The sequence below is a fragment of the Sphaerodactylus townsendi genome, linkage group LG06 (genome assembly GCF_021028975.2).
Source record: "Sphaerodactylus townsendi isolate TG3544 linkage group LG06, MPM_Stown_v2.3, whole genome shotgun sequence".
Taxonomy (NCBI): domain Eukaryota; kingdom Metazoa; phylum Chordata; class Lepidosauria; order Squamata; family Sphaerodactylidae; genus Sphaerodactylus; species Sphaerodactylus townsendi.
This window is the reverse complement of record NC_059430.1, coordinates 8,169,278-8,188,957: the sequence shown is the minus strand read 5'-3', so window position 1 is coordinate 8,188,957 and position 19,680 is coordinate 8,169,278. Positions and strand designations below refer to the sequence as shown.

The 19,680-nt window shown below is 47.2% G+C and overlaps 1 protein-coding gene across 1 annotated transcript in view; it reads left to right on the top strand.

The window, feature by feature from the left end:
• The first annotated feature begins 7,800 nt into the window (after nucleotides 1–7,800).
• Nucleotides 7,801–19,680, top strand: part of LOC125435287 (exocyst complex component 4-like) — a 101,027-nt gene continuing 89,147 nt past the window's right edge. The window contains exon 1 of the mRNA XM_048501475.1: nucleotides 7,801–7,907. Within this exon, the coding sequence (XP_048357432.1) occupies nucleotides 7,801–7,907 (107 nt within the window). The remainder of the gene's footprint in view (nucleotides 7,908–19,680) is intronic.

Genomic DNA, 19,680 nt, shown 5'->3' with positions numbered 1-19,680 from the left:
AGTCTGGTGCCACCTTGAAGACGTTGGGGGCATAAGCATTCCAGAGTCTGATGAAGGGGGCTCTGACTCTTGACAGCATGTGCTCCCAGAATCTTATCGGTCTCCAAGATGCTCATGGTCTTGAATCTAGTGGTTCTGATTCGTGACTCCAGCTGGGCCACTCCAGTGAAATCCGTACCATTTTGATGTGTGACCTCTGCACGAAGTTCTGCTACGATTTTGACTTAAGACGGCATGCGCACCTTGCTAGGGCAGATGTAGAGGGGACCTGTGTTAGATTCCCTGTGCTGCAAACTGCATTTGGCCCGGGATTTTCCTCCCCTCGTTTAATATCACGTGCCACGATTACATTTCCTCTCTGGCATTTTACCCACCATGATGTGTCCGTATTAGCAAGCTGTGAATTGCACTGGAAAGCGGCGACCTCTGTTCCCGGGTCCCAGATGTGTGGGTTGGTGCTTTGATCTGCGGGGGGGGGGGGGCACACAGCGAGTATCAGGCCTCAGCTAGAACTGCCTTGGTATGCCGGACGCGGCTGTTGCCTTTGCCCTCCGGAATACCTGATTGCATTGATTTCTGCGCCCCCTCCCCGCTCCGCCCAGAAAGCGGCTAATCAGCCCGTTGAACGATAATGAAAGATCTCGCCATCTGTCTGCTTTATTTAATGGAGTGTCAGCACATCCCAAATAGGAAATAATTGGATTGACAGACACACAGTCAGTTATTACAGTGTTTGTTATCTGGTTCGAAAGGAGGGAGGGGGGGCGAAGAGGGGAGGGGGATCAGCAGGCGGGGATGCCGGGAAACTGTAATTTGACTTGATCTCATCGCCACCAACGTTGCCAACGTGTGTGGCCGCCCTGGAGGAAGTTGCCAGGTCACACACACACACACGGACATCTCCCGCTATTGCAGTGTATTTCCGGAAGATCAAGAATCAGAGAGCCAGCGTGGAGTAATGGCTAAGAGCAGGTGCACTCTAATCTGGAGAACTGGGTTTGATTCCCTGCTCTTCCCCTTGAACTGTGGAGGCTTACCTGGGGAACCAGATTAGCTTGTGCACTCCAACACACGCCAGCTGGGTGACCTTGGGTTAGTCGCAGTTCTTCTGAGTTCTCTCAGCCCCACCCAGGGAAAGGAGATTGTCAGCCCCTTTGAGTCTCCTTGCAGGAGAGAAAGTCGGGGATATAAATCCAAACTCCTCCTCCTCCTCCTCCTCCTCCTCCTCCTCCTCCTCCTCCTCCTCCTCCTCCTCCTCCTCCTTCTTCTTCTTCTTCTTCTTCTTCTTCTTCTTCTTCTTCTTCTTCTTCTTCTTCTTCTTCTTCTTCTTCTTCTTCTTCTTCTTCCTCCATCTCCTCCTCCTCCCCTGTAGAAAAGGGCTGCTTTGTTTGAGTTGGCCAAGAACCAAACTAACTTGCTGACTTAAAGAAAAAGAATTTAGTGAAGTTTTTGGACAATTGGAAACCTTTGATAGATTATACTGATAAAAAAAGGAAAAAATGGTTTTGAAGATTGGGGATCATTAAAATAACATTCAACAGAGAAAATGTGATTTTTATTACTAGTAGCTCTAAAGAGCCAATTTAACTTGGGTGGTTAGAGTGTAAATGGCAAAAAACATTATTTTTTAGTGTTGAAACTCAGCGCAGATAAAACCGGGAGTCCTTAGAGAAAATGGACTTTGTTTTTCCGGGGTTTTTATGTGTCCTTTGTGATGTACAGCTACTTAAGTTCTAATAAAATTTTAACTTTTGTCAAAAGGCTACTTTGGAGGATGGACTCGGTAGCATTATACCCTGCCAAGATCCTTCCCCTACCAACCCCCCACCCTCTTTAGAATCCGCCTCCAAAATCTTCAGGTACTTTACAGCTCAGAGCTGTCAACCCTACAGTCACATCTTGGTCTCTGCCTGCTTTAGAGGGTGCCAAGTCAGACGTTGGTTCTCTCTGTTTCTAGCATCTTGAGTCTCATCCTGGTCCCTGCAACTCCCTTCAGGGGTCTGCAACCTAAGAACATAAGAACATAAGAACAAGCCAGCTGGATCAGATCAGAGTCCATCTAGTCCAGCACTCTGCTACTCGCAGTGGCCCACCAGGTGCCTTTGGGAGCTCACATGCAGGATGTGAAAGCAATGGCCTTCTGTGGGTGTTGCTCCCGATCACCTGGACTGTTAAGGCATTTGCAATCTGAGATCAAGGAGTAACAAGATTGGTAGCCATAGATCGACTTCTCCATAAATCTGTCCAAGCCCCTTTTAAAGCTATCCAGGTTAGTGGCCATCACCACCTCCTGTGGCAGCAGATTCCAAACACCAATCACACGCGTGAAGACGTGTTTCCTTTTATTAGTCCTAATTCTTCCCCCCAGCATTTTTAATGTATGCCCCCTGGTTCTAGTATTGTGAGAAAGAGAGAACAATGTCTCTCTGTCCACATTTTCTACCCCATGCATAATTTTATAGACTTCAATCATATCCCCCCTCAGACGTCTCCTCTCCAAACTAAAGAGTCCCAAACGCTGCAGCCTCTCCTCATAAGGAAGGTGCTCCAGTCCCTCAATCATCCTCGTTGCCCTTCTCTGTACTTTTTCTATCTCTTCGATATCCTTTCTGAGATGTTAGGCACTCAGGACTGAGGCACCAAGTACTCCAAGTGCTTGGTCAAGACTGCTGCTTTATATAAGGGCATGACAATCCTTGCAGTTTTATTCTCAATTCCTTTCCTAATTATCCCCAGCATAGAGTTTGCCTTTTTCACAGCTGCCAATTGGGAACTACAGTTCCCAATTGGCCATGCTGGCAGGGGCTGATGGGATTTGTAGTCCATTAGCATCTGGAGAGCCACAGGTTGTAGACCCCTGTGGGCCTGTGCGAATTAAGCTTTGTGTGTTTTATCTGTTTTGCATTCTCCCCTGTGCACGAAATCCTTCCCTGTTCTCTTCAGTTCTCTTCCGCAAAGGGTCGCATCCAACTTTCCTTCTTATTCTGTTAACCCCAAATAAAATTAGAATTTGCTGCCTCAGAGAGGCCGTGTCGTTCCCCGGGTGCTCAGGGGTAACAGGGTTGGGGTATGTGCAAGCCAGCTCTTTACTGAGCCAGCCTGCACGTTTAGCTGAAGGAGGGAGCGGGTGTGTCAGACGCCGCCTCAGACCCCCAAGTGACAGGTGGGGCAGTTATTTCGTGCTGCCAGGGTTCTCGCGGTGAAGGATTTGAGACCAGAGCTGAGTAACAGGCCAGAGTCTCTGCCCTGGAGAGCCAGTTCTTAATACAGCTAAGCCAAAAATGGATTTTTGTATCCTTTTTGGAAAAGAATTTATTTGGGAAAATTGTAAGGTCACAGGCCATTGTGAAGGTATACGAAGTCATTCAACAACTGGGGAACGACAGCCCATGGGGATATTGTTCAGTGTTAATTTTGTTGTGAGTCCTTTATAGAGGACTATTTGGTTTATTGGAGCAGCAGTGGCGCAGTGGTTCAGAGCAGGTGCATTCTAATCTGGAGGAACCGGGTTTGATTCCCCGCTCTGCTGCTTGAGCTGGAGAGGCTTATCTGGGGAGTTCAGATTAGCCTGTGCACTCCCACACACGCCAGCTGGGTGACCTTGGGCTAGTCACAGCTTCTCGGAGCTCTCTCAGCCCCACCTACCTCACAGGGTGTTTGTTGTGAGGGGGGAAGGGCAAGGAGATTGTAAGCCCCTTTGAGTCTCCTAGAGGAGAGAAAGGGGGATATAAATCCAAACTACTATTCTTCGTCTTCTTCGTCTTCGTCTTCGTCGTCTTCGTCGTCGTCTTCTTCTTCTTCTTCTTCATCATCATCATCATCATCATCATCATCATCATCATCATCATCATTAACCTGTGTGGATCAACTGATCTTCGATCAGTTGAGGCCAACCTACTAGTGGTCCCTGGCCCCTCGGTGATGCGGCTGGCCTCCACACGGGCCAGGGCCTTTACGGCTCTGGCTCCGGCCTGGTGGAACGCTCTTCCTCCAACTGTCTGGGCCCTGCGGGACCTTGGTGAGTTCCGCAGTGCCTGTAAGACGGAGCTGTTCCGCCGGGCCTTTGGAGGAACCGGCCGCTGATGGTGCCTCCTTCCCCCCTTTCCTGGCCCTCTACATCTGGGCCGTTTGTCATTCAACGGGACCTGCCATTCCTCCCTCTTGGGGAGAGGATTTTTAATATGGAACTGCTGGACGCCATTTATATTTATGCTAGTATTTTTGTATTGTATTTATGAGATTTAGCTTTTATTGTTTTATCGCTGCTTTTAAAGATTTAGCCATTTTATGTTATATTATGTTTATTGTTGTACACCGCCCGGAGCCCCTCGGGGATAGGGTGGTATAAAAATCTAATTAATAAATAAAAAAAATAATATTTGTAATAGTTTAAGTATATGTACATTGAATATCAGTACATTAATACCATTAGCCATATAGGTGCTTTTTGGATTATTAACCCTGGGGCATCCCTGCTACCCTGCTTACATTATGGTTGGGCTTCCACTGTGGCAGGTAACCTCTTATTAGTGGCCTTCATGGCAAATAAGATTTATTCCTGACCTCAGAAATCCTGGTGTCCACATCTGAGTGAGTGAGAAGATTAATCTGAACATATAACTGTCCAAATCATCTTTGATAGTACATTTTCGTTAATGCTCTAGGCGTCTACCATAAACATCCTCTTTTGCCAGATAAGGAGAATGATGTAATGCTGCCCTGAAGAAACAGTATTATTTTTCAGTGTTCTGTATGTTTCTTTTTTTAAAAAACCTAATTAAAAACGTAACTGAAAGCAGGAGCGGGGGGTCATCCTCGTGTTCTTCGTCCCATTTTGCTCATCATATCGTGATCATCAGCTAAATGTAATTAATAGACTATCAGGCAAAAGTAAGTGGAGGTTAACGGTACAGTCACTATGATCTCAAGAAGAAAAGGAGGTGTTTGGTTGTAGGGCAATTCCTAGTGCAGGGTTTGTAGTCCATGAACATCTGGAGAGCCGGATTTGTAGTCCATGAACATCTGGAGAGCGGCAGGTTGCAGACCCCTCTCCTAGTGTCCCCAAGTCCCTCTTGGCAACTAGTAGAGGTGGAGGAGGGATTTACAGAGTATGCGGCATGGCCGGTGACATGATGATGTCACTTCCTATGTACGCCAGAAATGAATTCATCGTGTCACCTGCCTAGGCTGCCATTGCAGTGACATCACTTCTGGCATGCGCAGGAAGTGACGTCACGTCACCAACCATGCAGGATGCTCTGGTTTTAAGCAAAAACTCTTATGTGTGTGTTTTTTACCATAGCGTTTTTGCCCAAATGCCAGACCATCCTGCATCACCAATGTCACACTGGTGTCACTTCCAGCGTACTCTGGCTGTCCTCTCCTCCTAATGTCTCTTGCTGGCCAGCTGAGCGGCAGGGCATGGGGGCAAGGGGTCGTCCATCTGGCAGCCCTTTCAGTTCCTATGCTCGCCAAAGGTCTTGAGCTCAGTCCTTTGGATCTGTGGCTGAGAGATGAAGTCCCTGCCTGAGACCCAAGGATCCTGTTGCCAGTCCAAATATACAGGCCTGGGATAGGCAGACCAAAGTTCTGGCTTATCATCATCATCATCATCATCATCATCATCATCATCATCATCATCATCATCATCATCATCATCAATTGGGCTTGATAAACCGCCCAACCCCCGAAGGGCTCTGGGCGGTGTACAATGAGACATAAAACAAATACAATATAAGGTCTCATAAATACAATATAGCGATAAAACATTAAAATTCATTAAAATACATTATAGCAGCAATTCCAAAAATTACAGATAAAAATACATGCACAGATGCATGTACAGATGGCGCCCAGCCCAAAGGCCAGGAGGGCCAGCATTGCCCAAAAAGAGATGGAATCAACAATCAGGCAATGCTGAAGATGGCAAAACTGTCGTGGGGGCTTCAGCGGGGGCAGGCAGTCTGCGACTGGCATCCCCACAGGCCTGGTGGAATAACTCGGTCTTACAGGCCCTGCGGAACTCGCCCAGGTCCCACAGGGTCTGGACAGCAGATGGTAAAGCATTCCACCAGGACGGGGCCAGGGCTGTAAAGGCCCTGGCCCGGGTAGAGGCCAGCCGCTTAGTAGAAGGCACCATCACAACTGACTTAAAGAGACCCCTAGTGGGGTTTTCAAGGCAAGGGAGAAGCCGGGGTGGTTTTCCATGACTTTCCTCTGCAGAGTCTTCCTTGGTGGCCTCTCATCAGCGTACTGACCCTGCTTAGCTTTCAACTTAGGGCCATTCCAACAAAGGACTTCCAAGGCAAATGAGAAGCAAAGGTAGTTTGCTGTTGCCTTCCTTTGCAGTGTCTTCCTTGGAGATCTCCTTTCCAAGCATCATCCCTGCTTCGTTTTCGAGATGGGGCTATACCATATCATTCCACATTTTGAGGCTAAATCTTGCCAAGATGAGATGCCCCCAAGGGTCTTGCCTTATATTTCCAGTCTCTCTTTTTGAACTTGAATCATGGTGTCATCTTGAATCCCACTGGGGTGTAGCAAAGTTCAGAGTGGGCCGCCAGGGACCACAGTGGACATTGTAGCAGCCGAAGAAATATCTAGGTTGTGTCGGGCTGGAGTTCGCATTGCTGTGATTTCATTGTGCAGGGCCCATTACTCCCGTAATGAAGCTACCTCCGACAACTCCTTTCAACGAGCGCTAAGAGGAACGCTGCTGTTTATGCCAGCACCTGGGCCAAGGCCTATTGATGAAGATTTCCTGCAGTAGGAGAAGTGGACCGAAAACCGACTTCACCAAGCGCTAGTTCCTTCTGTTTTATGAAGTCCTTTCATCCTTCATTACGCTCGCTTGACTCTCATTAAGGCTAATGGAAACAGAGTGAGGGCACAGAAAGGGGAATCGGCCCAGAAGGTGCTATGCTGAAGGGAGGGGTTTTTTGGTTGGTTTGCTTTTTTGGCGGCATTAAGTTTCCTACTAAACTAGATCTGGGGGGCGGGGGAGTGGCTAAAGCGTAGGGATTGGAATTGCAAGCTCCTGAACCAAATCTTTGTCCATTTATGCACTTCGCATTGTGAGCATACATTCCCTTTGGCTTTGATTCTCACTCAAGCATACGTTTCCCCTCTGTGGCAGTTACCCCACTGTTACCCGAATTGGTCTAGTGAGTCCGTTCCCTTTAATAGTTGGTGGAATTAGCTGGGAACAGGCCTGCGATGCAAGAGGCGAGCAGGGGAATTCCCACCGGTGTTTACAAAGGTCGTTGCTCCAAAGATATCCACTCAAAACCAGGTTGCAGTTTTATGGAAAGAAGAAGAAGAGTTTGGATTTATATCCCTCCTTTCTCTCCTGCAGAAGACTCAGGGGCTGACAATCTCCTTGCCCTATCCCCCTCACAACAAACACCCTGTGAGGTAGGTGGGGCTGAGAGAGCTCTGAGAAGCTGAGACTAGCCCAAGGTCACCCAGCTGGCGTGTGTGGGAGTGCACAGGCTAATCTGAATTCCCCAGAGAAGCCTCCACAGCTCAGGCAGCAGAGTGGAGAATCAAACCAGGTTCCTCCAGATTAGATACACGAGCTCTTAACCTCCTACGCCACTGCTGCTCAAAAATACATTCGCAAGTTGCAAGCACAAACACAGAGTTTTGAGGAGCCTGGAAAAAATGCAGAGATGAGCAACAGTGGGAATAGATCAGCATACTGGGAAGGGCTTGCACATGACCACGCATGAAGCTGCCCTCTACTGAATCCATCATGGTGAGTATTGCCTGCTCAGACTGGCAGCAGCTCTCCAGGGGCTCATGCGGACAACTTTCACATTAGGGAACCTGTTTTTAGTGCTAGTGGTGGTGGTGGATAGTTCCATCAAAGTGCAGCTAACTTACAGCAACAGTGGAAAGTGCTCAAGGCAAGAGAGAAGCATAGATGGTCTGCATAGCAACCATGCACCTTCTTGGTGGTTTCCCATCCAAGTACTAGCCAGGGCCGACCCTGCTTAGCTTTTGAGATCTGATGAGATTGGGCTAGCCTGGGCCATCCAGGTCATGGGAGATTCTGGAAGATGCATCTATCATGGGCTGTTGGTGGTGGGAAGTGTCATGTTCCAGCTGATCTATGGTGACTCCGTTGGGTTTTCATGGCAGGAAATGTTCAAAGCTGGTTTGCCATTGCCTGCCTCTGTGTAGCTACCCTGGACTTCCTTGGTGGTCTTCCAGCCAAGTACTAACCAGGGCTGATTCTGCTAAGCTTCTGAGATCCAGCTATCCTTGGTCATCCAGGTCAAGGGAAGAGACATTCATGGGTGGTTTTGCCGTTGGCTTCCTCTGAATAGAAACCCTAGATTTCCTTGGTGGTCTCCCATCCAAGTATCAACCAGGGCTGATTCTGCTAAGCTTCTGAGATCCAGCTATCCTTGGTCATCCAGGTCAAGGGAAGAGACATTCGTAGGTGGTTTTGCCATTGGCTTCCTCTGAATAGAAACCCTCGATTTCCTTGGTGGTCTCCCATCCAAGTACCAACCAGGGCTGATTCTGCTAAGCTTCTGAGATCCGGCTATCCTTGGTCATCCAGGTCAAGGGAAGAGACATTCGTAGGTGGTTTTGCCATTGGCTTCCTCTGAATAGCAACCCTAGATTTCTTTGGTGGTCTCCCATCCAAATACTAACCAGGGCTGATTTTGCTAAGCTTCTGAGATCCAGCTATCCTTGGTCATCCAGGTCAAGGGAAGAGACATTCGTAGGTGGTTTTGCCGTTGGCTTCCTCTGAATAGAAACCCTCGATTTCCTTGGTGGTCTCCCATCCAAGTACCAACCAGGGTTTACCCTGCTAAGCTTCTAAGATCTAATGAGATCAGGCTAGCCTAGGCCATCCAGGGCAGGAGGCCTATCCATAGGTGGTGGGAAGTGCCATCAAATTTGCAGCTGGTTTATACTGACCTTGCAGGGTTATCAGGGCAAGAGCTAAACAGAGATGGTTTGCCATGACCTACCTCTGCCTAGCAAACCTGGACTTGTGTAGTGGTCTCCAATCGAAGTACTAGTCAAGACTTATGCTGGGTAGCCTTTGAGATCTGACAAGGGTGGGCCAGCCTGAGCCATTCAAGTTGGGATCTAGATTTTGCTAATGTTTGGAATGAACCTGGAAAGATCCACTGGGTTTGAGTCCCATCGAAATCCAAGGCAGCTGAGCACATTGAATCCTTTTATTTTGGCAGCGCTGTTGCTTGGCTTGTTGCCTTGGCTGTTATTTTTTCTATTTACATAAAATTAACATGCAGTATTATAATTTATATAATAGGTGAAGCTTGCTTACATCTATTACCATCCGATCTTACAGCAGCTAAAATCCCAGTTAAGATTTTTCAAGTCCAAATGAGATCTAAAATGTAAGTTCAGTGTTTTGTTCATACGCATATAACCCTTATGGTCTCTCGCTATTGGAGTATTTGGTTTATATGGTCCAGAAAACCCTCCCATCTGGATCCATAACTCGTGGATGGTCTGTGATGTACCAAGAATGTCACCTTTGCTATTGTTGAATATTCTATTAGTTTATTGTCGAAGGCTTTCACGGCCGGAATCACTGGGGTGCTGTGTGGTTTCCGGGCTGTATGGCCGTGTTCTAGCAGCATTCTCTCCTGACGTTTCGCCTGCATCTGTGGCTGGCACACAGCACCCCGAAAACCACACAGCACCCCATTCTATTAGTTTGTTCACTGATTCCATAAGATCTGGATGAATTATTTATTTATTTATTTATTTATTATATTTATATACCGCCCTATCCCCTGAGGGCTCTGGGCGGTGAACTACACAAATTAATATTACATAGGCAATAAATAAGTAAGATGAATAACATCATTAAAAACATAACATTACAGCGTTCTGCAAAAACCACTTGGCGTCCAGTATTAAAACTACCAATAAAACCCCTCCCAGAGAGGGGGGACGGTAGATCCAGGTGTCACAGCTCCCAGAATGTTAAAAAGGGAGAGGCAAAGAGGGCGCTCGCCATCAATGGCTGGCCTCCCCAAAAGCCCAGTGGAACAACTTATCTGCTTTCCATTTCGATGCAAACGCAATTCGGGCTGCTGTCACCCAATATTTAAACAGTTCGTTGTGCGCTTTTGGTTGAGTAGCTAAACCTTGTGGGTTCTTGGCTCGTGTGAAAAATGGCGGGGAGGGGAGCCTCTGATGCCGTCTGTATCTTTAAAAAACCTCTGTGGTCCAAAGCACTCAAGTTCAGTTACCGTTCAGTTTAGCTGGAATTGCCATATCATGTTGCTCCCCAGACTCTGTTTTATTTTTATGCGCTCCGATGGCTTATTGTTGTTAATAACACGATAGCTCTGCGCTCTTGTGGTCAGAGGGAAAACGCTGCTGCCGGATAAGTTTCTAGAAAGAGGGAAAGAGCACGGCTATGGCTGTGGTATGAACGCCACCTTTGTTTGTTGTTTTGTTTTGTTTAATATCACAAATAAGAGTCCGCCATTCAGGAGCAGCAGTGGCGTAGGAGGTTAAGAGTTCGTGTATCTCATCTGGAGGAACCGGGTTTGATTCCCCGCTCTGCTGCCTGAGCTGTGGAGGCTTATCGGGGGAATTCAGGTTAGCCTGTGCCCTCCCACACACGCCAGCTGGGTGACCTTGGGCTAGTCACAGCTTCTCGGAGCTCTCTCAGCCCCACCCACCTCACAGGGTGTTTGTTGTGAGGGGGGAAGGGCAAGGAGATTGTCAGCCCCTTTGAGTCTCCTTACAGGAGAGAAAGGGGGGATATAAATCCAAACTCTTCTTCTTCTTCTTCATGAGAACAAGAAGGGAATCAAACTGTGTTCTCTAGGTTAGAGCCCACTCCTTTTAACCACTACACCATGCTGCCTTTTAGACCAACAAGATTCTCAGCTTTTATTTATTTGTTTGTTTGTTTGTTTATTAATTAGATTTCTATACCGCCCGATCCCCGAAGGGCTCCGGGCGGTGTACAACATAAAATTCATACAGCATTGAACGAGGAGCAAATCATACAACCCAGTAAACAAATAACATAGGCTCCATCCAATTAATAATCAATAAAACTTTCTAAAACTTCACATAAAACAGCGGCTAGTAAATAAATAAATAAATAAATAAATAAATAAATAGGAGGCGTCCAGAAAAACCCACATTTAAAACCTACCCCCAAAAGGAGGAACTGCAGGCCCCTCAATATGAGGGGTACCCTGATGTAACAACACGAGAGCAGAGAGGGGAGAGTATCTAACAAAGGGATCTTTGATTGGCTGTCTTGAGCTTTCCGGGCTGTCTGGCCACGGCCTGGTAATATTTGCTCCTAACATGAGGAGGAGATGCAGGCGGAACATTAGGGGCAAAAACTACCAGACCACGGCCACACAGCCCAGAAAACCCACAGCAGCAAGTCCTTTTGGCTGCGAAAGCCATCGGTGGCACATTGGACCTTTGATTCTCGAAAGTTTATACCCCGAAAACGTCTCTTAAGGTTGCTAGCGGAATCTGAACGAAAGAAGCTCTGTTGAAGGAAGAGCCAGGAAAAGAGAGTTCGTCTGGAGCACTTGGAGATTGGGCGGTTTATCTTGGTATGCAATAAAGTGTGTCACCATCTTGTTCCTAGAAGCAATATCTGTTCAGTCATAAACGATAATGCCGTAGCCCAATTCCCCAGCGTCTAGTTTCCCCCTGCAAACGCGGCGCATCCCTCCTTTTAATATTTCCTCCACGGATGCGTCTTCAGTAGCAAATGATCTCCGGCGCATCCAGCGAGGGGAATGTTTTACATTCCTTATATTTATGAAGCCGCACAGGTGTTTAATTGACAGTGTCTTCTGATGCTTCCAGAGGTTCGCTGGGATTCCTTTTCGGCCACGAAAGAGGGGGAATTCGGTAGCTGGAGACGGATGTGGAAATGCCCTGAAAAAGGAACTCTCATCAATTCTGTTTTCAAAAGCAGCTCGATTCCCTTGGAAGGGATGCGCCTTTGAACATTTCTAGGATGGGAGATCAAAGTGCTTAGATCAGACTGGGGCACCTGGCTTAGCCACAATAGCTTCCAGCCCGAGAACAGCCAAAGATTGTTACCTTGGGAAAGCATTCTCTGTTTGCTTGATGAAGGAATTGGGGGGAGGGGGGGTTGGGAGGAGGGTTTCAGCTTCATACCATTGACTGATTTTGGTTGGATCGAAGAATGTTGTTAAGAAATCATTGATATATCTGATCTTAAAGTTGCTGTCTTCCAGGCCAGTCCTAAAAACAGCGATACAAAGCAAAGCAAAGCATTTTATTGTCATTGTGCACGCACAACGAAATTTATAGCAGCATTCCTCGATGCACACAATCTCAGACTCATACCCCATCCTCACTTTCCCCTTCCTCCACCCATCCCTACACAGCCCCAAACACATCAACACGAAGCCACGGAATCCAGCATAGCCACAGCTCTAGAGTAGAAGCTGTCTCTAAGCCTCTTGGTCCTAGTTTTGATAGACCTGTATCGTCTGCCGGATGGTAACCGTTCAAAAAGAGAGTGTGCTGGATGAGACGGGTCTCAGAATATTTTGGGCTTTCTTTAGGCTTCGGGAATTATAGAGTTCTTCCAAGGAGGGGAGAGGGCGGCCGATCATCCTCTGTGCAATCAAACCACTTATGACAAGTGGCCATCCAGCCTCTATTTTAAATCTCCAAGGAGGGAGACTCCACCGCCCTCTGAGGCAGCATTGCTGAACAGCCTCTACCATCAGGAAATTCTTCCTAATGTTTAGGTGGAATCTCTTTTCCTGCACCTTAAATTCACTATTTCTCGTCCTAGTCTCTGGAACAGCAGAAAACAAGTTTGCTCCCTCTTCAACAGGACATTGTGTGCATCGAGGAATGCTGCTGTAAATTTCGTTGTGCGGTCACAATGACAATAAAATGCTTATGCTTATGCTTATTGTGTATTCCTGCATGGCAGGGGGTTAGATTGGATGGCCTTGTGGTCTCTTCCAACTGTCTATGGAATGGCCGTCTTGAGTTTCCTTACAAGAGAAATGCAGGGTATAAATCCACATTCTTCCTCTTGCTACAGCGACTTGGACAAGGAGTAATGGATTCAAAGTACAGGAAAAGAGATTCCTCCTAAACATTAGGAAGAGCTTCCTGACACTCAGGGCTGTTCGACAGTGGAATGAACTACCTCGGAGTATGGTAGAGTGTCCTTCTTCGGAGGGTTTTAAAGAGAGGCTGGATGTCCATCTGTCAGGAGTGCCTTGATAGTGTGCTCCTGCATGGCCTAGGTTGGACTCAATGGCCTCTGTGATTTTGTGATCCATGGAATAGTGAGAGCAATTGAGCGTCAGTTAAAGGAGAGCAAGTCAGAGGAAGGTTGGGAGAATGAGAGCTTGCTGAATAATGGAGGGGAGAAATTTAGACACGTAGGATGACTGGGCAGTTCCCGCTTGCCTACTTATGGTATGCGACCACCTGCTGATTGTTCCCTTTGTCCACCGATGCTCAGCTGACTAGCGTGTGGAAACTGTGCCCAAAGGACTGTGTAATCATCCTGGGGAGAGAATTTTAAAAAAGATAAAAAAGACCCTGTCTTCTAGGGCGTTCTGACCACTGAGTCTGTGACGATTCCTAGCATTACCCAATAGTGATAAGAGTAGCTCTAGCACTAACCAGAATCTTTGTGGTAATCTTACCATGATGTGTCTGGCAATTGCTGGTGCTACTTATGGTCACTCTAGGAATCACTGGGAACTCTATGGTCAGAACTTCTGGTAAGTAGCCAAGGCCTTTTATTTCTTTTAAAATTTTCTCCCCAGACCCTGCTTGGGAACCCTAGTTTCTGCAGATTTCCAAAAATGTTGTAAGCAACCTGACGGCACGTAACACACACGCAACATTCTTTGATATTTGCCAGCGGGTAGTTAATTGCATAGCAGAATGCCAGGTGAAAGAAGCAAGATGGAAGGCTTGCTCACAAATTTGTATCATGCCCATTTTTTATTATTTTATTGTTTGTTGTTTGTTAATATGGCTTGATGTTTCTTCTTTCATCGTCCATTCTTGTTTGTGTGTTTTTAATATGGATAAAAATTAATAAAATAAAAATAAAAACACATGGGTGCTGTGTGGTTTCCGGGCTGTATGGCCGTGTTCTAGCAGCATTCTCTCCTGACGTTTCGCCTGCATCTGCGGCTGGCATCTTCAGAGGATCTAAGAAGACTCCCAGTCTCTACCGTCAGGAAATTCTTCCTAATGTTTAGGTGGAATCTCTTTTCCTGCACCTTAAATTCACTATTTCTTGTCCTGGTCTCTGGAGCAGCAGAAAACAAGTTTGCTCCCTCTTCAACAGGACATCTCTTCAAATATTGAGCCATGGCTATCATGTCATCCCTTAACCTTCCCTTCTACAGGCTATACATACGTAGCTCCATAAGCCGCTCCTCATAGGGCACGGATTGCAGACCTTTGACCATTTTGGTTGCCTTCCTCTGGACCTGTTCCAGCTTGCCAATATCCTTCATGAATTGCTGTGCCCAGAACTGGACACAATATTCCAGGTGAGGTCTGACCAATGCAGAATAAAGTGGTAATATTACATCCCTCAATCCTGACACTATTCTCCTATTGATGGAGCCCAGAAATGCATTGGCTTTCTTGGCTGCCGCATCACGCTGCTGACTCATATTCAGCCTGTGGTCTAAGAAGATTCCCAGGTCCTTGTCACATGTACTGTTGGTCAAGCCAGGTGTCCCCACCCTATATGTGGATTTCATTGTTTCTGCCTGTGTAGTATCTTACATGTATTATGGATCCTAGACCATCCTCAGTTCTCTACAGACCATTTTCTTCCTGCAGGCAGGGTATGTGTGTTCCCTTTTAAAAAAATTATGAAGTAATTCTTCTCTGCACACCTGATGAGCTGCTTCAGATCCTCTGAAGATGCCAGCCACAGATGCAGGCGAAACGTCAGGAGAGATCCTCTGAAGATGCCAGCCGCTGATGCAGGCGAAACATCAGGAGAGATCCTCTGAAGATGCCAGCCGCTGATGCAGGCGAAACATCAGGAGAGATCCTCTGAAGATGCCAGCCACAGATGCAGGCGAAACGTCAGGAGAGATCCTCTGAAGATGCCAGCCACAGATGCAGGCGAAACGTCAGGAGAGATCCTCTGAAGATGCCAGCCACAGATGCAGGCGAAACGTCAGGAGAGATCCTCTGAAGATGCCAGCCACAGATGCGAAGTGAGAAACGTCAGGAGACCTCTGAAGATGCCAGCCACAGATGCAGGCGAAACGTCAGGAGATCCTCTGAAGATGCCAGCCACAGATGCAGGCGAAACGTCAGGAGACCTCTGAAGATGCCAGCCACAGATGCAGGCGAAACGTCAGGAGACCTCTGAAGATGCCAGCCACAGATGCAGGCGAAACATCAGGAGAGATCCTCTTGAAGATGCCAGCCACGGATGCAGGCGAAACATCAGGAGAGATCCTCTGAAGATGCCAGCCACGGATGCAGGCGAAACGTCAGGAGAGATCCTCTGAAGATGCCAGCCAAGGATGCAGGCGAAACGTCAGGAGAGATCCTCTTGAAGATGCCAGCCACGGATGCAGGCGAAACATCAGGAGAGATTCTCTGAAGATGCCAGCCACAGATGCAGGCGAAACATCAGGAGAGATCCTCTGAAGATGCCAGCCACAGATGCAGGCGAAACGTCAGGAGAGATCCACTGAAGATGCCAGCCACTGATGCAGGCGAAACGTCAGGAGAGATCCTCTGAAGATGCCAGCCACTGATGCAGGCGAAACGTCAGGAGAGATCCACTGAAGATGCCAGCCACAGATGCAGGCGAAACGTCAGGAGAGATCCTCTGAAGATGCCAGCCACAGATGCAGGCGAAACGTCAGGAGAGATCCTCTTGAAGATGCCAGCCACAGATGCAGGCAAAACGTCAGGAGAGAATGCTGCTAGAACACGGCCACACAGCCCGGAAACCACACAGCACCCCGGTGATTCCGGCCGTGAAATCCTTCGACAATACAATAAAAACACACATACAACACACAACTGAAATCAAACGGAGTCAAATGGCACTCTGAGCAGACATAGAACATGTGCTCTTTGTGACCTGCTGAGGCAGCCAAAGGCATACCTGGAAGGTGACGGAGTACAGGTTGACCTCTTCTGCCGTTAAGCGATGGACATGCTAGGGAACCCATACACAGTGGGAGAATATGTTGAGTCTCTCCGCAGTTGTAAGATCAGGCAGGTACTACCCTGTTTCCCCGAAAATAAGACAGTGTCTTATATTAATTTTTGCTCCCAAAGATGCGCTATGTCTTATTTTCAGGGGATGTCTTATATTTCTGTATTCTGTTCGTCAGGCATGCTTCCAAACAAAAACTTTGCTACATCTTACTTTTGGGGGATGCCTTATATTTCGCACTTCAGCAAAACCTCTACTACGTCTTATTTTCCGGGGATGTCTTATATTTGGGGGAAACAGGGTACTATAATTTAGCAAAAATTCCCTTTTGAAGCATCTTTTAGATAAGAGGCATCATAACAAGAAAACCCACGCAGCCCTCCGCTTTGCGAAAGAGAGTGATCTTTGTCGGGTTCTGTATCAGTGCTTGCCTTATCTGTATTCGCTAAGCCAGCAAAGGCAATAAAGCGGAGAGCTGAAACGTCTGAGGTTTTAGAAAACAATAAAATGTTTTACAGGGGAAAAAAAATAAAATCCAGCGAGTTGTCATTTGTAAAAAAAAGAAAAATAGAGACGATTTTACCTAAAGTGCTTTTCCGTCTAGAGGGACCGCTTAATTGTAGTCACACGTCACCTTGAATGCTTCCTCGGAAAGATAAAACATGTTAAATTTGTATATCACTTGGCGAGCGCTTGGCTTCTGAATTGGATGTAAGATGGAGATTTCCACTTTGCCCCCCTCCGCTTCTTTTGAGCTCCCGCCCTGATGTTTCTTTTCTTGCTGTTTCGATATTTCGCAGTGGCATGGAAGCCAACAGGCTGATTTCCCCCCCTTCGTCCTCTCTTAGCATCATTAGGTTCTGGACTTTTTCCCTGTGGGGCGTTATCTGGGGGCCACGGTCCAGCAACCCGGAATGTACCGCGCTTTGCATTTTGATTTGCAGAAATCTCCTTAGCCTTTTACAAGAACGGGAGCACTGCGGTTGTTATGTTAAATAAGTGTAATTACCATGCGTTAAGGGAATTTTCCATCCTTGACTTACCACATGACTTGCTCTCTCACACTGAGAAAATACACCCTGCAGCGCCTTTTACCTTTATGGGGTTTTCTCCCCTCCATTTTCATCTGCCAGCGCGAGAGGGTTTCGGTGGAGAATTGATTCCGATTCCCTCGTCAATCGACATATGGTGGTGTTTTTATTTGGTTATTTTTTTTTTGAAGTGGAATTGTTTCAGAAAAATTGTTCAGAAAACCGTACAGGGCTGTGTAACACCAGACCTTCGGCTATGAGCCGAACCGGTCTCTACGCTCGGCAGAGGCCAATTTACTGGTGATCCCTGGCCCTTCAATGATGCGGCTGGCCTCCACCCGGGCCAGAGCCTTTACAGCTCTGGCCCCGGCCTGGTGGAACGCTCTTCCTCCAGCTGTCCGGGCCCTGCGGGATCTTACTGAGTTCCGCAGGGCCTGCAAGACTGAGCTGTTCCGCCGGGCCTTTGGGGAGACTAGCCGCTGATGGGCCCCCTCCCTCCCTCCCTCTTTAATATCAAGTGGATCTACCACCCCTTCCCTTTGGTTTTCATGGGTATTGATAGTAGGTGCCATCTTTTATACTGTTTTAATAATGCTGCATTTTAACGGGTGGGTTTATTTTAGTAGAGCCTATATGTATTATTTAATGGATTTTAGTTTGATATATGTCTGTGGTGGCGAACCTTTGGCACTCCAGATGTCATGGACTACAATTCCCATCAGCCCTTGCCAGCATGGCCAATTGGCCATGCTGGCAGGGGCTGATGGGAATTGTAGTCCATAACATCTGGAGTGCCAAAGGTTCGCCATCACTGATATATGTGCTCTGCCTTTTGCTGTTCACTGCCCTGAGCCCTTCGGGGGCGGGCGGTATATAAACCTAACCAATAAATAAATAAATAAATAAATAAGTTGTGTATTTCAGCCGGCCGGGTGCTGAATAAACACCCTTATTTTGTGTCCTCCCTCATTTGTGGCTACCTTGAAAGGTCTCTAGGGCTCTCCGATAGCACACAAATGCAATTTGGGTGTGTCACCCATGTAAGTGACTTTCACCACTTGTGCCTGTGTTGGTGGAAAGTGCAATCAAGTTGCTGGCATGAGTTAGGTCAAAACTCCTTGGAATCAGCCGCTGGGCTGAGGACTTTTAGATTCTGGCTGCGAATTCATTTTCTCCCGGACTGTAATTCCCTGGTCCACCATCTGCTCTCTGACACCCATTCCAACCCCTGGTTTTCCATAATTGAAGAAAAAATGGTCTCTATCGGACTGTCAGTGGATTCACTTTGCCCTTTGTCTTATTCAGAAGCTTTTAGGAAATTAAAAGGTCAACTATTGGATAGAGAGTTCTCTACCCTAATCACCGCAGCCAAGAAAACATGCTCCCCCCTGTATTTTTCTCTCCCATTTGAATGGGGCCACTTGGCACACTACCTGTATTGCTTAATAAACCCTGTTCAAAGGAGAGCCATAATGCTTGCCAGGTTTAATGTTATGCCTTCTGCCTTGTTACATGGCAGATTTAATAAGCAAGAAAAGGCTAAACGACTGTGCCCATGTAACGATGGCTCAGTTGAATCTCTGGCCCACCAATTACTACACTGTCTCAGATTCAAGGAAATCAGATCCAAGTATGTGAATCTTACTCCTTTACATTTACCCCCTCTCCCCGATTTAATTAGATTACACTACTTGTTGGACAACCCTGATCCTTCTCTCTGTATGACAGTGGCAGACTTTCTCCTGGAAATTACTAAACGCCAGTAGATTTCCTTCGACCTAACATTTTATTCCTGTATTGTATATGCTTTTTAATCCATTTTATGTTGTTGTTGTACTGTTGTCTATGCCAATAAAGGCTTGCTTCTCAAGTTGCTGGCAACTGATGGTGACCGTTTATGGTTTTCAAGGCAAGAGACATACAGAGGGGGCTTCCTGCTGCCTCCCTTGATGGGGCAACACTGGATGGTCTCCCATCCAACTACTAACCAGGGCTGACTGTGATTATCTTGCAAGATCTGATGAGATCAGGTTGTCTTGGGCCATCCACGTCAGGGCAAGAGACACACAGAGGTGGTCTGCTATTGCCTTTCTTTGCCTAGCACATCTGGACTTCCTTGGTGGTCTCCCATCGAAGCACTAACCATGGCCGACTCTGTGTAGCTTCTGAGATCTGATGAGATCAGCCTAGCCCTGGGGTCTGCAACCTGTGGCTGTCCAGATGTTCATGGATTACAAATTCCCATCAGCCCCTGCCACCATGGCCAATTGCAGACCCCTGGGCTAGCCTGGACAATCCAGACAAGAGAAGTTCAGAGGTGGCTTGGTGGTGATGTGAAAAGACCTCTGCCTGATACCCTGGAGAGCAGCTGTTGTAGGAAGTGGGCTGGACCAGTGTGGCTTTTGCCCAACAAGGCTTCTGATTGGCTATTGGGAGATTTGATTGGTTGCG